The 18,124-nt window shown below is 35.0% G+C and overlaps 1 protein-coding gene across 2 annotated transcripts; it reads left to right on the top strand.

Annotated features, from left to right (window-relative positions):
- Positions 1-1,031: 1,031 nt before the first annotated feature.
- Positions 1,032-16,890, top strand: LOC111513120 (facilitated trehalose transporter Tret1). Of its 2 annotated transcripts, none has more exons than XM_074182288.1 (2): positions 1,032-1,375; positions 10,295-16,890. In XM_074182288.1, exons 1-2 carry the CDS (start codon positions 1,297-1,299, stop codon positions 11,650-11,652), a joined length of 1,437 nt encoding a protein of 478 aa, XP_074038389.1. In that variant the 5' UTR covers positions 1,032-1,296; the 3' UTR covers positions 11,653-16,890. The 2 variants fall into 2 exon arrangements, with proteins under 2 accessions (XP_074038389.1, XP_074038396.1); XM_074182295.1 differs by lacking the exon at positions 1,032-1,375 and adding an exon at positions 5,509-5,593.
- The last annotated feature ends 1,234 nt before the right edge of the window (positions 16,891-18,124 follow it).

The raw sequence follows: 18,124 nt of genomic DNA, 5'->3' as shown, positions 1-18,124 counted from the left end.
GCAGTGTCTAATGGATATCGGTGGGTTTTGATCATTTCAATTTCCAAAGTTTTCATTTTTACACAGCCATAATAGACTAAAATATTCCTAACTAATCTTCTCATTATTTTCCTGAAAAGAGACTTAATGTAATTCTAGCTCTTAGTTATAGTTACTTGTGTAATATAGGGCCTTTCTTCAGAGACTTCCGAACTTTGACAACTGATAACAGCCATCTAATTGAAACTACATCTGTCAAGTTAGTTGTATTTATTCAGTCTGTTTGGGTGTTCTGTTCAGGCAACATACCGCGCGCTTCACCCATTTTACGCTCGCTTTAATCGCCCTACCTAGAGGACTATTTGCAATGTGATGGATGAATTTGAGTCCACTGGTTCAGTAAACGTCGGTATCCTTGAGATACCGAATCCGAGACAGTCGACTTCGCGTCGCTCACAAGAACTCGGCTTTTTGCAGACCAAAACTTGGCAAATTTCGCGTCGTGGCTTGAGTCTGTGCCCATACAAAATTCAAATAACTCAGGAATTGAAGGTAAACCATAAACAACGATGTGTATTCGCTGAATTAGCTCTGGAGCAGTTGACAACTGACCCCAAAATCATCTTCAGCGATGAGGCACATTTCTGGTTCAATGGTTACGTGAACAAACAAAATTGTCGAAGGTGTTATGACCATCGGTCAAATTCAGCCTGATTCATGCTCCAGAGTAATGGAAAATTTGACGTTTCGGATGTGCTCCACCCAGAACGATGTTACGAGTATATTCCACACATAATGGCATCAATAGGTCTCGCAAATGAATAAAAATTTCTATGATATATCATTCACAATTTGTTTAATTTAATTTTCAAAGTCAGGAAGCGTTCAATGAAAGGCCTTATAGTTTATTGTGCTCCTCTGTACAGAAATACTTTAAAGTTAATACATCACGATCACGTTGTAGAATATGCAACACCACCGTCACATGAATAGCCATATAAACGGATACAGCGTTCTTTTAAAAAAGCGGCCTTAAATGAAATCGAGTGAGCCATACTGGTGATAGATTTTGCCTTTTTCGGTAGTTCACCACCATCACCACAAAATCTATGTAATTCGGGAGAAATAGAGAGTTGGAAGTTGATTGATTGTAAGAAACTAATGGAGTGTAAAACAGTAGTCCCTTTAGGATTACTTCAATACAAAAAAACAAAAAGTATAGATAACGTATGTTTGCGTCAACTAATTGATGTTGGATATAATCAGCCTTCAAGGAGTCGTGGATCGCTTATAAAAAACCGACAAACGATACTATAAATGAACATGGAGTCGGGCAAGTGTAAAGAAACGTACATTTCAACCAAAAACTGTTTCCAAATTCTCGCAGTTGTCATTGGTAAGTAATTTGAGTTATTTCTACTGTTTCACTTCCAAGATAGGTCATACAGAGCATTCTAACTGAAACTTGAATAATGATAATAAACGGGTCAATTCATTGCTACAAATGAAAAGGTGTCACTTTTTAATGTTTTTCAACTTGTAATTGCTTACATATGAACATACCATGCCATGCTTGACAACCAGAAGAACCCGAGATTTAGCCCAGAGCTACTGTTACACCTTAGACTAGGATTAGGTAGGAGTTCATTATGATCTTTTCCAAATTGTTTCTTGATATTTTTTGTGGGTAAATTTTCTTCTATTTTCCATTCTGAGCCAGAAGAGGTTCCTCTCATTTCGAAAGGCATAATATACAGAGACCATAGATGAACAGAAAACAGAAGTTTCCAGTCTTCAGTTCATTGAATTCATAGGTACTGTTCAAACAAGGCTCATAACTAAGTCACAGTAATCAAACAGAAAGCACTTTCTGTTTTTATACGATAACATGACTTCTTCTTGCAGACATTTTCAAGAAGTTTCTCTGATGGAAAACTTGACTTAGATGTATTAAATTTCAATTCAATACGTATGCCAAATAGTTTTTATGATGTATTCGGTATGATTGACATAATATACAGGGTGTTTCTTAAACACATGCTAATATTTAAGGAGGTATTTCTTAAACCCATTTTAAGAAAAAAACGTCCTATGGACGTATGTCCTAAACGCCTTAACTTTTGAGATACAGGGTGGCAAAGTTTTCAAAAATAATCAGTTTTTTAATAATAACTGAGATAATTTTGTAGACATCTTTGACATATTTGGTACATATGTTCCATGCCTCAAGGCGCATTTTCTGATGTACAATTTTCTTAATGTTCTCTGCCAGTGGCGTACGTACGAGTTTTGAAATGTATATTTTTGGCGAAAAAAATACTACGCCACTGCTTTATCTTGAATTAAAAATTATTTTTAAAATCTCCATATATTTTTCAGCACATTTGATTTGCTGGATTTTCTTTGTCCGACGCATGGTTTTCGCTCAAAAAATTAAAAATCGCTTTACTTAAGGATAAAGTCCTTAAAAATCTGATGCGGTATCGTGCATCGACTGAAAGCAAACTAAGAGATCAGATTTGTTGCAAAATAATTGAGGATCTAAAAGGTATTTGTTTGTTGTCAGATGCACTGTTCTCAATTAAAATTACGTCATAACGCAGCACCGCTTAATAATTTTTGAAAACATAAATTTAGCACCACCATAGCAATAGAAAACGAATTCTCTGTATGTACAAACGTCAGTAGCTAATATTGATGTTGGTTTGAAGTAAGGTGTTGGTGTTAAAAACTGTCACAGCGCGTTTTGATTGATTTTGAAGTGTTATTGAAGTTATTTTGGTAGTCCGCTGTTTTTCTGAATATCAGTAAATATGGTAAATTATACGAATGCGGAAATGGCGCAAATGCATTACGTATATGGCCTTGCCGATGGTAATGCAACAGAAGCCATGCGCATTTATCAGGAAAGATATCCTAATCGTGCCTTACCAGATAGCCGAACCTTTTCAAATATTCATCGTCGACTTGGGGAAACTGGTAATTTCAAGAAAGGGACTCCGGAAGGTAGACCTCGTGTAGTAAGAACTCCTGAAATTGAGGAAGGGGTGCTGCAAGAAATTGAGGAACATCCTGAGACGAGTACGAGGAAGATCGCTAGAACTCTGGATATTTGTCATCAAATTGTTTGGCGTATTTTGGTTGATTTTTTGTTATACCCATACCATATTTCAAGAGTGCAGGCATTACTCCCCAGAGATTTTCCACAGCGTGTGAACATCAGTCCGTGGTATCTACAAAGTATTGCACTAAATCCGCAGTTTGAGACACAAATTTTGTTCACAGATGAAGCAAATTTTTCTCGGAATGCCATTCAAAATTTCCATAACAATCATGTGTGGGCTGAAGAAAATCCCCTTGCAATAACCGAAACCCATTTCCAACACCAATTTTCGGTTAATGTATGGGCAGGAATTATAGGTGATCATCTAATAGGCCCATTTTTTCTACCACGACGCCTTGATGGTCGTTCTTATTTACACTTTCTCGAAGAAGACTTACCTGGGTTATTGAAAGATGTGCCACTTGCGTTAAGGAATCGAATATGGTACATGCACGATGGCGCCCCTGCTCATTTCAGTGTAATTGTCCGAAACCATTCAAATACAGTTTATCCTAATCGTTGGATAGGTCGCAGAGGACCTCAGCAATGGCCAGCAAGATACCCCGATCTCAACAGTTTAGATTTTTTATGGGGTCACCTTAAAACTCTTGTGTATAAAACTCCCGTTAATAATTTAGAAGATTTAAGAGAGCGAATAGTTGCCTCGTGTGAAACTATACGAAATACGCCGGGAATATTTGAACGGGTGCGTAATTCCATGCGTAGAAGGGCGGAAGCATGCATACTAAGTGCAGGTGGCCACTTCCAACAATTTTTATAATCAGTTTTGGTATTATTACTAATTAACAAATTTGTGCTATTCGTTTAGACTTACTGTCACAAAATAAAATAAAACTAGTTTTTGTGAAAAATTTATTTTTTTGCAGATTATGTTTTCAAATATTATTAGGGAATTGGTAATGCGTTATGAAGCAATTTTCAGATTCTCATTCATTTTAGAATTGATCTAATTTCTTAATTTGCTTTCTGTCGATTTTTATTTTTTTGAGTGAAAATCATGCGTCGGACAAAGAAATACCAGGAGATCAAATTTTCTCAAAAATAAATGAGGATTTTAAAAACGATTTTATTTTGAAAAGAAAGCATTGGCGTAGTACTTTTTCCCCAAAATTATTCAATGCGAAACCCGTAGGGATGCCACTGTTTGAAAAAATACAAATTTGTGTACATCAGAAAATGTGCCTTGAGGCATGGAACATATGTACCAAATATGCCAAATATGTCTACAAAATTATCTCAGTTATTATTAAAAATCTGATTATTTTTGAAAACTTTGCCACACTGTATCTCAAAAGTTAAGGCGTTTAGGACATACGTCCATAGGAAGTTTTTTTCTTAAAATGGGTCTAAGAATTACCTCCTTAAATATTAGCATGTGTTTGAGGAACACCCTGTATAATGGAATTGGCTGATATTTGATGAAAACCCTCAACGTATTCAAGAAACATATTATTGTAAAATTGTCACTAAGAAGTTAGGTTAGGTCAGAAGTGAGTAGGTCTATTTAACCTTCCATCACAACCAGCAAGGGTTTATTATGGCTCACACTCGACCAAATTAATTCAACTTCTTATCGAAGCCGATTAGTTTGTATGGTGAGTGGTCTTTCAGGTAAGATGGTAAGAGTACTCTAAAAACCTGACACAAAGTATATGCAATGCTGTTTCATCATTTTCCAGACAGAGACGACACACACTTTCTTCCGACAGTCCTAGTCTCTGCATATGATGATTCAGAAGACTGTGACCTGTGAGAAGGCATGTTAGACATCGTAGTTCATCCCTACTGTAGTCCAACAATTGTTCGGTATCAATCTTCGAAGGGTGAATGAACGCCTTGCCATCCAGGTGCTCAATGTTTGTTTGGCAAAGCCTAAAGAGATGCCAGTGAGAGGTTCTGGTCTATTAAAGCTGCTTGCAGCACCCTCCTTTGCAAGGAAATCAGCAGCCTCATTACCTTCCAGTCCAGTATGACCAGAAATCCAGACCAGAGAAAATTTGTTAAGTCTTCCTATTGAGGAGAGTCATTTTTGGCAATTTGCTACCAATTTAGACGCTGCTCGGTAGGAGCCGCGAGCTTCCAACGCCTTTTGACTGTCTGAAAATATTTTTATCGGCTTCTGTATGAGGATTCTGCCAATCTGTCCGCACACAATTCAATAACATAGATTTCCGCCGGAAATACAGTGGTATAGGTTTCTAGGCAGGTTGACTCATCCAAACATCTACAGTGTCATACCCTAAGAACAACGTAGGGGAAGGTCGGGCAAAGCGAAATAGGCGGGCAAAGTGAAAAATCGGCATATTTTATTTTGAAATTGACGGGTTCAAGTTGTGCTGCCATGTGAACATAGCTCGCTTGGGTTGGCAGTTGTGAATTCAATATGGTTATTTTATCTGAAATCTTTCATGTGACAGGTCGACTGTTAGTGTTTTTGGACGTTTTGTTGTAATTTTTTTACTGTTTTCTGTAAGTAATAATAAAGAAAAGGTAATTGTTTAATCTCTATCTATTTGTCAGCTATAGTTTACATGTTTAGAAGTATCTTGTTTATTGATCCTGTTTTTCCGTTTGAGATAAACAGGTGGATTTTTTTAACGGTTGTAGGATGGCGGGCAAAGTGAATCACAGGTGTTGCGGGCAAATTGAATTATTTGGCAAAGTGAAATGGTTATTTTTTTGCATGATACGAGCAGAAAAAGATTTGGTTTACGGATTTTTGAAAAGGAACACGAAGTTATCACTGCAGCTTCCAGAGAAAACTTCGGAAGCTAGAGCTTTGGCCTTCAATAAGGTTAATGTTGATAAGTTTTTCGACCTACTTGATCATTTATATGGAACTCATCGATATTCCCCGAATCGCATATATAATTGCAACGAGATAGGAATTACCACGGTTCCAAATAAGCCTTCCAAAGTTATATCAAAAAAAAGGAAAAACAGGTAGAAGTTTTGTCCTCAGCAGAGAGAGGCCCTGGTTACCGCCGAAATTTGTTTCAATCCGGCCGGAGATATATTCCTTCAGCTTTGGTATATAATAATAATAATAATAGTTTATTAACCGTTTGTTGGTACATTAGGTATATATGGTAAGTCAATATTATATTATAATTTATTACACTAAAATATAAAAAAATAAAAAATAAACGGACATATGTATAAATAAATGAAATCTTTCAATTCGTACATATGAATTGGAGCGTCAGTATATATAAAAAACAAACAATCAATATCGTTTACCATTTAAAAACTTAACAATCACGTAAAATCTGTGTCTATCAAATTATCATTTATAAACTCTTGGTAACTATAATAGCACTTTCTAAGTAAACGATTTTTAATTTTGTTTTGAAATACCTTATCATCGGCAATTTGTTTCAGCTGATTTGGTAACTTATCGTAAGAACTGATTACATTGTACCGTGGGGAGTTCTCATATAATGAGGTTCTGTGCTGTGGAATTCTCAAAGAAGCTCCATGCCGTGTATTATGTTCGTGCTCAGATCCATTTGTCGCAAGAACCGATAAGTTATGTCTTGCGAACAAAACACATTTTAAAATATAAATGGATATGAGGGTTAAAATCTTTTTTTCTATAAAAATATGCCGACAACTAACTCTGAAATTCAAATCAAATATAAGTCTAAGGATTTTTTTCTGAGCCACAAAAACGGAGTTCCCCCAAATACAAAAATTTTCACCCATCCAACAGCTAAAGACCGCGTCCTCTCCATTTTAGATGGCCACTCTACTCACATAAAAACCTTGATATGTTAACTGTTGCCAAAGAAAATTTTGTTGATATCCTTGTTTTACCTCCACATTGCACACATCGGTTACAGTCACTTGATGTCTCCTTTATGTATCCGATTTCCACTGTTTATCAACAAGCAGTAAGAGTGTGGCTGCGAGAACACCCCGGAAAAATTGTTACTATTCACGAAATTGGAGCCCTATTTGGAGAAGCCTACTTAAAGGCAGTCACAATGGAAACGGCTATTTCCGGATTCAAAAAAACGGGCATCTATGCCTTTCAAAAAATTTTCAACGCCAGCTCCTTTGCTGCAGCTGAAACAACCAATCGTTTGGCACCTCCTGAAACAAGTGAAGATCAAAGGTCATATGCCGTACAAGAAAAACCACAAACACCTTCAAATGTGAGTCTGGAAGGTGCTGTTCTTATGTCTCCTCATGATATACTTCAAATTCCTCACGTCAAGTAGATGACATGCATAAAAGAAAGAAACGTCATGGATCCACAGTAGCTGCGACCTCAACCACTTTTATGGAGGAGCTCAAAATAGCCAAGCAACCAAAGCAACCACAGAAACAAAAAAACAACATTGATAGTGATAGTGAAAGTAGTGAAATAGATCCACCCCTGAACGATGATAGTAGCTTCGAGTTGGATGACCAAACCTCTCCAAATGACCACACAGGTGAAAATACGTTTGCAGATTTGGAAGAAGGGATCTGGGTTGCAGTAAACTATGGCGGAAATATTTTTCCTGGGATCGTCATAAACCATGTGAACAAACAAGTAACGGTAAAATGCATGGAAAAATGCCAAAAATATTTTCGTTGGCCAAAAAAGGAAGACATAATGACTTACGAGCAAGAAGACATTCATATGCAAATTAATAAACCAAAAATACTGAGACGTGGTTTTTTTGATGTTCCGGAACTGGCTACATATGCAACCCCATAATATTTTAATTTAATCAAATATTACCTGAATTAGACTGTCAACTATGTTTTCATCAAACGTTACCTAAATTTAATTTACTTTTATTTTTTATTATTAAACTGACTTATTATGAAACGTTACTCGAATTTGTACCTTTTGCTTTGATTTTTTCATTATTAAAATGTTTGAATACAATTAGTCGTTTTTCACTTTGCCCTCTTGAAAATTCCACTTTGCCCGCAACACGGCGGGCAAAGTGAAATTTGCACTCCCTTGGGTTTTTATTTTTTCTTCTCAGAGGACATTGGATTAGCAGTGTATAGCTTACACATTGTGAATGTTTATAATATAGCTATTTCGCTTTGCCCGACCTTTCCCTGCAGTATCTTTATGCAAAAACAAATTCATCGATGTTTGTTTGAAGGTGATTGACAATGTTTCGTGATGAATTTCACTAGTTCGGACTTCCATTGTCTATTATATAAAATGATTTGTAATCCCTGAAACAAGTAAAAAAGAATAATTAAAAAGAATAGTTGAAAATAACAATTATATTAAGCAACAATAAACCTGAAATAAAATGATAGTGAAATAACCTACAAGTAAAAATATAATAATTGAATAAATAAAAATTAAAGGAATGCAAAAAGAAAATAATAAAAATAAAAAAGTGTAGAGATTCCAAGTCACGTTAGTTCCCGACGTTTCGATTGTTGGTATCTACAATCGTCTTCGGGTGATGACTGGACTGATTCCTCCGAGAGATGACTATTTTATAGGTCGTTGAAATACTTTCACTTTCTCTACTTTCCATTTTCCGCTTCACTGATTCCGTGAGAGATGACCGATTTGGCGGAAGTTGGTCATTTTTCGTTTGATGATGGGTTTCCATATGTTTTCTCCTGAACCAATGTTCCTCTCTGTGCAAGATCTCAGCTTGGGACCACTCGATGTTGTGTTGATGGGTCCAAACATGGTCTGCTATTCCTGATTTGCTGGTTTCTCCTCGCTGTGTGTGCTTCTTGTGCTCGGCAATGCGAACATTCAATGGCCTCTTAGTTTCACCAATATATGATTTTCCGCACTCACAGGGTATCCGGTAAATGCAATTCTTGGAATCGCAGTCCGCGTTTGGGGGCCTGGTTTTCGTGAGGCTGCTACGGATAGTGTTACCGGATCTGAAACAGGTTCTGATGTTGTACTTGGAACCAATTCTTCTTATCCTCTCCGATAATCCTCTGATGTAGGGAAGTGCAAGCACTGGTTGTGACGGCTTCTCTTCCTTGCGAGGCTCCTGCTGTCTTTTAGCCAAAGTCTTTTCTACCATCGCTTTGGAGTATCCATTCCGCTGAAGATCATTTTTGATGATGTCTAGTTCCTTCTCGAGACCTTCCTTTGTATTACAGAGCCCAAAAGCACGGTCTAATAGAGTCTTGATGATTCCTCTTTTTGTCGATTGATGGTGGTTGGATTCGTGGTTCAGATACTGTCCCGTATGAGTGGGTTTTCGGTATACAGATGTTTCCCACTTAGTGTCGATCCTCTTCACCAAAACGTCTAAGAATGGCAATTCATTGTGGATTTCCTTCTCCATTGTGAAAGTGATGGAAGGTCTCACGCTGTTGATGAAACACATCAACCTGTTTCAGATCCGGTAACAGTATCCGTAGCAGCCTCACGAAAACCAGGCCCCCAAACGCGGACTGCGATTCCAAGAATTGCATTTACCGGATACCCTGTGAGTGCGGAAAATCATATATTGGTGAAACTAAGAGGCCATTGAATGTTCGCATTGCCGAGCACAAGAAGCACACACAGCGAGGAGAAACCAGCAAATCAGGAATAGCAGACCATGTTTGGACCCATCAACACAACATCGAGTGGTCCCAAGCTGAGATCTTGCACAGAGAGGAACATTGGTTCAGGAGAAAATTTAAGGAAGCCGCATACATGTTGTCCAACAACGTATTCAGCCAGGCCAGCGTAGATATACGAAACATATGGAAACCCATCATCAAACGAAAAATGACCAACTCCCGCCAAATCGGTCATCTCTCACGGAATCAGTGAAGCGGAAAATGGAAAGTAGAGAAAGTGAAAGTATTTCAACTACCTATAAAATAGTCATCTCTCGGAGGAATCAGTCCAGTCATCACCCGAAGACGATTGTAGATACCAACAATCGAAACGTCGTGAATTAACGTGACTTGGAATCTCTACACTTTTTTATTTTTTATTATTTTATTTTTGCATTCCTTTAATTTTTATTTATTCAATTATTATATTTTTACTTGTAGGTTATTTCACTATCATTTCATTTCAGGTTTATTGTTGCTTAATATAATTGTTATTTTCAACTATTCTTTTTAATTATTCTTTTTTACTTGTTTCAGGGATTACAAATCATTTTATATAATAGACAATGGAAGTCCGAACTAGTGAAATTCAAATTCATCGATTTCAAAACCAAATTTTTCATGTGGTAATCATATCATTGTTTACAGCCAGTATATCAGCTGTCACAAGTGGAATTTGCTTCGCGTGGTCATCACCATTCGTCCTGAAGATTTCGAAAGACAAAGGAAACTACGATATCACTGAAGAGCAAGCATCGAAGTTTACGATACTCCCTTTCATCGTTGTTATACTAACCTGTCCAATCATCAGCAAGCTAGGCGATGTTTTTGGAAGAAAACGCATGTTGCTCATGACATCATTCATCGATGCAGCAGTTTGGATCCTGAAAGCTACAGCAAGGAATGTGTATATTTTTTATTTCTCCAGGATTCTGGTGGGTGTATCAGAAGCCATTTTGTTCACCACGTTGCCAACGTATCTCGGAGAGGTTTCATCACCGAAAGTAAGGGGAACATGGGGAAACTCAATGACAGTTTCCTTCCTTCTTGGGGAACTACTGGCAACCGTGGTCGGAAGCTACTTCAGCGTATGGGAAACAAGCTACATTTTCCTTCCTTTACCAGTTATATTTTTCATTCTATTTTCTTACATGCCAGAGTCACCCCACTTCTATATAATGAAAAGAAGATATGATGAAGCAAGGAATTCCCTGCGAAAACTTAATGGGAAAAAAGACGTCTCTGAAGAATTTCAGTCTCTGAAATGTGATGTTGAACGACAGATGTCAGAAGAAGGAACGTGGAAAGAAACATTCATGATAGACAGTAACAGAAAATCTCTTGCTGCTGCACTGTTTCTCAAGATATCCCATGTTTTTGGAGGATCACACGCGTTTGTCACTTTCACTCAGTACATATTCGATAAATCCGAAGGAACTTTCACGACAGAAGTTTCCTCGATTATTTTTATCAGTTTGGGGGTTTTATTGAGCGTTTTCGCCAGTTTTGCTGCCAAATGGCTCAGCAGAAGAAAGGCATATATTGGATCATTATTTCCGTGCGGTATAGTTCTGCTCATTGAGGCGGCATACTTTTTCGTCTACCAGCACCGACCAGACATAAATGTTGATTCCTTTCACTGGATTCCTATAGTTGGAATGATACTCTATTCTATATTCAGCTCTTATGGCATCAACTTGTTGCCCACTCTGATGATGGGGGAGTTGTTTTCCACCAGTTTTCGGGTAAAAGCTTTCATCATTGTGGAATTAGTTATTTCAATGGGGTCATGCATTGCTAATGCCCTATTTTATTTCCTCAGTTCCAACTATGGACTTTACGCTCCATTACTATTCTTTGGATTATGTGATATAGTCTCAACGGTTTTGTGCTATTTCATTCTACCTGAAACCAAAGACAAAACTTTAGAAGAAATTCAGCAGCTAATGAAAGGAAATAGATCAGGAAACAATTTGAAGGAAAGTGAAAATTTGATGAGCGTCTAAAATTAATGACTGTTCTAAATTGAAGAACACGAAGAAGTTTGGAAATAACTAACTCAGTTTTATAAAAAAAGTCATATTGTATTCCCAAGTATGAGGTTACTTCACACTCTACTGACTATTTTATCTCTTTCGTGTGTAACACCGTCTTAGTCACAGAATTCATATTCTGATTCATTTTTTCCCTATATTTCGTTACCATTTCCTTACTCGTTTCTTCATCAGGAACAAGAAAGCGGTACATGCGTCCGGTTAGACCACGGCTGAAGCTTTCAAAAAGGGTGAAAAGTTAAAAAAAAAATAGTAGGATGAAACTCATCAGAAAATGGGGTGAATATGATAAAAATGAAAAAAAAAATAGATTTCAGGCGATCGGAGTTTGGGAAGTGGGAGGGGGTAAATTTTTAAGGGTAAACACTGGTTTATCTCGATTTCCTATGGAAAAAAGTTAAATAGCAAAGTTATAGGCAATAAAAAGATCTACAACTTTTGAATCCACTATTTTTTCACATCACCTCAAAATTTATGTGAAAAATTGAAATAACCAAGTTTCTGGTTTTTTATTTCTTTTTCAAAAAAAAAAATTCTACGAAATTTGGTGAAAACTTAACTTTTCAAGTCCCAAATAGACTGTAATTCATTTGATATAAAATATTTAGGTTTTCACCTTATTTTGACTTAATATCTAAAAAGCACCCTAATTTTCAATCGAAAATTCTCACGTCAAAATATCAGCTTTTTTCAAAAAGTCGTTCAAAAAGTCTGTTTGTTGAAATCTCTACTTTCCGATGTTGTAAAAAATTTAATTTACTTTAGTAAATGTTTCCAGAAAATGCAAAAAAATCGAAAAAACTCGAATCAAAAAAATTTTTTTTTAATCATGTACAAATTTGAGCTATTTATTAAAATTGACACTTTAATCACTCAGAAAACGTAAGATTCAATGTTACATTGATGAAAGAAAAATTGCAAGTCGAAATATACCATTATAATTGACAAAATAAGTTAATGAAGTTAATATTTAATGACATCTACAATATTTTGAGAAGGTTGTAGAATCTTTTTTGAATAATATTTGTAGATGCCTATTCATTGCTGTTTTAAAATAATTTATCTATTTTTCATTTATCTATTTTTCACGTCTAATAGTTTCAAACATGAGTCCTTCAAAAATATTGTTGCATTTCTGCATTGTTTTTCCGGATGCGATACAACATCTGAATTTGCTGCAAAAGGAAAGAAAAGTATCGTAAATTCATTATTAGACGCTAAAAATGTGTCAAATTTGGCCAATGTTTTCATAAGGGAAATTCAAGTAAAGAAGATAAGAAAAAAATGGATTACAATTAATTGAATCTATTTATAAATGTAAAAATGAAAAAATAACACTAAATCAATTAAGATTTCAAAAATATCAATTGGCAAAAATTAAATCACCTTTCATTTTGGCAAACCTCACACCCACAAAAGGAGCAGCAGAACAACATTGTTACCTACATCCATACTCGTATTATCAGCTTCAAACTTGGTAATGAATTGACAGCAACAGATTGAGACTGGAAACAACATCAACGTGGCATTATGGATGAAACTGGATGTAGGACTAGACTGTCAAATAAAGGAAGGTGACAAAAGGAAGGTACAAAGTATTTAGGAATCATTGTCGATCGACATATGAAGTAGAATATTTCAAATATTTGAAGGATTTCTTGAACATTAACCAGTTGAAAACTGTTTATTCTTCCTTGATAGAGTCCTTACTATCCTATGGGATTTTGGACTGGGGCGGGGTCAATGATTGATTCTTGAATCAAGTACAAGTTTTGCAGAGATGGGTTCTGAAAATTATGTATGGCAAAAAGCTGACATTTTCTTCTGACGCACTCTGTAATGAATCTCAGTGTAGAGATGTGAGACAAATATTTGTTAATATAATTAATTTTACTTTATGTCAAAGCTAATAGAATTCAACTATATCTATAAATCTGTTGATAAGTTATTCAAAAAGAAATTAAAAAGTGGATTGTCAGTAATAGACCCATAATCAATACAATTTTCAATCAAAAACTATAAAAAAAACTGAATTACACCTATTACAACTGATTATTATATGTCGTGTTAACCAGTATTAAACGACGTTACCCCGAAAATGTAAAATTAACCGGATTGTGACTTAAATATAACTGATTTGAGAAAAAACCTCAAAATTAGAATGTGATTAATAGTTGTTTTGATACAAAGATACGTAGGTGTTAGATATTAAATTTTTTTATCGATTATGTCAATTGTACTCTCATATTAAACTTATTTTGTTACTGCCTTCATATACACATATACAAGTAGCTTTTGCAGCTACTTCTGTGTTTTTTTCGTGTTTATTCACCACTTCCCCTTATTTAATGAGTTACTGTATTTTTTAAATGAACTTTTTCATGTAATTATATGTAGTGTACTGTGAATAAACCTTATTTTTATTATTAACAGTTCAAAATGTGGCTATCGAAAACATGGTTTAAAATGCACAAATTTATGCTCAAATTGTCATGGTTCTGAAAATTGCTCCAATATGGAAGAAAAAACCTACGAGGAAGTTGATGATTCAGATGAAATTGTGGATGAAGAACCAATGCAGTCTGAAAATAATATTGGAGACGAAGAATATGATGGTTTTGAAGATTTCGTAATCAGAATGAAGTATCTAAATTCAATAATACGATTTACATGTATATTTATATTTTATGAGATTTTCTATGACATGAATGTAATTAGAATTCAATAAATGAACTTTTCAACTGAATAAAATTGCAGCAATCACATTTTTCTCATGAAATTGTACATAATGATTAAAAAAAAACTCTGATTCGAGTTTTTTTCGATGTTTTGCATTTTCTGAGAACATTTATTTTAAAAATGTATATTTTTTCACACTATCAGGAAGTAGATATTGCAACAAACAAAAAGCATACCGACTTTTTGAAAAAAGCTGAAATTTTGACGCAAAGTTTCACCAAATTTCGTAGAAAAAAAATGTTTTGAAAAAAAATAAAAATAAAAAACCAAAAACTTGGTTGTTTGACCTTTTCACATGAATATTTAGGTTATGTGAAAAAATTATGAATACAAAAGTTGTAAATCTTTTTATTATCCACAACTTTGCCATTCAACTTTTTCCATAGGACTTGTAGTTTTGCCGGAAATCGAGATAAACCAATTTTTACCCTTAAAAAAACGCAGGTCGGTTCTCGATTTTTTATGGAAACTCAATAATTATAATTGTTGAAAATGGTTACCAAATTGAAAGATCTCATTCGGACGCCATCTACAGAAATTTCGAAAAATACTGAACCCCTTTCAACATTTGTCACAGCTGACCATCTGCCACTGTATAAAGAAATCAAAGTGTTGGTGTTCTGAAATTGTCTGTCATTTCCGAAGGTTGCTTCACTAGGAAAAATAACAAAATACAGGGTCTTTCTCTAGGGGGATGAATGCACAAAACTCTGCAACTTCTGATCGAAATCCCATTTCCAGAAAACATGGAAGAAACTTAAGGCTGTTGTTTCACACTCCTCCACTTAGATTCCTATAATTCTTGAGATCTGGGACCTATGTTTCACAGTGCAGCCAGACACGTCTAAGGCGGTTCTTATACTTTGATATTTTTGTGCTTGTATGCTCTTTATGCTTTTACGCTTTTAATGATTTTGTGATCTTATGATTTTTTCTGGTAGAACTATAATACCAAAAAACTGTTGTAGAAAAATGCCGATCATTCTGCGATTAGTTAAAATAAACAATTTCAAAACATATAGAATCGGTATCGGTTCGAAGATCAGGCAATGATACCACCTGTTCTCTTAGTTCCTTCAGATACTAACATTGGCACTAAAATAGCTGAAAAAAATTGAGTACTCAAATCTACTTGACAATTTCCTTGTTGACATCCACGTAAATGCATCTGTTTTCTGGACCTGTAACTGTAAATGAAATAATCATACTTATATCCAAGCTTAAGAATAAGTGCTCTCCAGGTCCAGACGGACTTATTACAGAAATTCTATAGTTACACCTATCTTCAAATCTCCAGATCTAAAAAAAAATTAGGTATCATAGACATATATCTGTTATATCTAATTCAGCTAAAATCTTTGAATATTGCATCAAAGTACCCTATTAACATTTATCAGGGAGCATCATGTTATAACAGAACGTCAATATGAGTTCATACAGAATTCTAATACTGAAAATGTTATCTTAGATCTAACAAATTAAATAATAACGTTTCTTGATAAATCATCTGAGTCTTTAGCGATTTTTCTGGACTTGGCCACAGAATTTGACACTGTGTCTCATGATGCACTGTTGAAAGCACTTTAAAGATACGGTATTAGGGGGAGATCACTACAACTTCTTCAAAACTATCTCAGTGGTAGAACCCAACAAGTTAAAATCGGTAAAAACCAATGTTCACCCTCAATCCTATCTATTGGTGTGCCTCAAGATACAGTTCTGGGTCCAATACTGTTCCTTGTATATATAAACAATATTTGCCGCATTAATAATTTTCTAGGTCATATCGTATGTTATGCCGATGATACCGCATTAATTTTCAAAGGCAACACCTGGAATGAAACTATTTCCACAGCTGAGCAAGATTTGAGGAAAATTGGATTATGGCTAAATTACAAATTGAGTATAAATATACAAAAAACAAAATTCATCACCTTTGAAAATGAACAAAAAATTATAAAATTTGAGAAAGTTGAGAATCAAAAACAATATATTGAAAAATATTTCGAACCAAATTACTTCACGACGTTTCGATTGTTAGTATCCACAATAATCTTCAGGTGATGACATAGTAGACAATGACATTGTAGACCACTTTCAACCAAACGTTCATACTTTACGTTAATCACAATGCGGACACAATGTGTCCGCAAAGTATGCAATAAATTCGATATTTCCAAAATCAAATCTGAAACACGTCGATTTTCAATTTCAATATTCTACATTTTACAATTAAATTTCATCACACAGGGTGATCCATATTAATGTGTTGACGTCTTCGGTAATTTTTTAAAATGCAACACCCTGTATTTGGTGTCAGTTTTAGATAATCCGTAACGAGCTGATTCCGAAAAGGTATGATAGTTGTGGTTTAACGGACAGAATTTGAAAGATGTACGCTTAGAAAATAAATTTTATTGATATCTAATAAAAGTAGAAATTAATTAATTATTTTATATTTTTTTCTAATGATTAATTTAACAATGGGAAGGTAATCCAGTAATGAACACATGACTTTATTATAAATGTTCGAACTGTGGTTCTTGCTGTATTTGACAGTAACCTAAACGTTGAATAAATTCTTGTTGAACTTTGTTTATTGTTTTTGAGAAATATTGTTTATTTGTAAGCCATGTCGGGAAAGTTTTTGAAAAAATTCTAAAAATAAGAATAGAGAAATACATAAAAAAATATCATATACTCTCGGATAATCAGTATGGATTTCGCCAAGCCAAGTCATCACAAGATGCAATGGTTCATTTGACAAAAAAAATTATGAAGAGATGACGTAGGAGAAACCTCATTATATGTCTTCTTTGACTTGGCAAAGACATTCGACACATTGTGTCACCACAAATTACTAAGAGTATTAGAAAATATAGGTTTCAGAGGTGAACCATTGAAACTTCTCACTCTTACTTTTCAACGTGTTAGGAATCACACGTTGAAAGGTAAGACCTCGTTAGTCCTTAGCTCGCACAAGTTTCTCAACTTCTGAGAGTTGTGGTTCGTATGGGGGCTAAAGCTGATTAAATGAAAAATATATTTTTATTTTTTTTTAGTTACTCATCGAACAGAAAACAGAGAGTAAAAATTAATAGTTCATTTAGTTCAAATCAAGTCATTGAGTGTGGAGTGCCCCAAGGAACGGTGCTTGGACCTATTCTACTCAATATTTATATCAATAACCTCTACAATATTGATGTGGAAGCGAATATTATCAGCTTTGCCGACGACACCGCCCTTCTATTTCGTGACAAAAATTGGAACATTCTGAAATTTATCGCTGGTAGGGAATTGGAAACTTTATTTCATTGGTTCGACAGTAGGCTTTCAACAGTGAACTTTTCTAAGACCCACTTTATTGCCTTTTCAATTTATAACAACAACTTACCCACATATAGTAAAATTACAGTTAATATAAACGGCAATATCATTGACATTAAAAGGATAGAACATATACAATATCTAGGTCTCATTATAAACCAATATCTTAGATTACAAAAACACGCTGAATACGTTACAAAAAAATTGAGACAATTGATAATGAATTTCAAACTGTATCAAAAATTATTCGACTCGACACAAATGAACATACTTCATGCAAGCCTAGCCCAAACTCATATAAACTATGGCACACTTGTTTGGGATGGGATAACTAATAATTATATGAGAAACCTAGAAG

The sequence above is a fragment of the Leptinotarsa decemlineata genome, unplaced genomic scaffold (genome assembly GCF_025532065.1).
Source record: "Leptinotarsa decemlineata unplaced genomic scaffold, Ldec_3_MD MMD2_P_RNA_scaffold_2, whole genome shotgun sequence".
NCBI classification, from domain to species: domain Eukaryota; kingdom Metazoa; phylum Arthropoda; class Insecta; order Coleoptera; family Chrysomelidae; genus Leptinotarsa; species Leptinotarsa decemlineata.
This window is presented reverse-complemented; position numbering and strand designations above follow the sequence as displayed.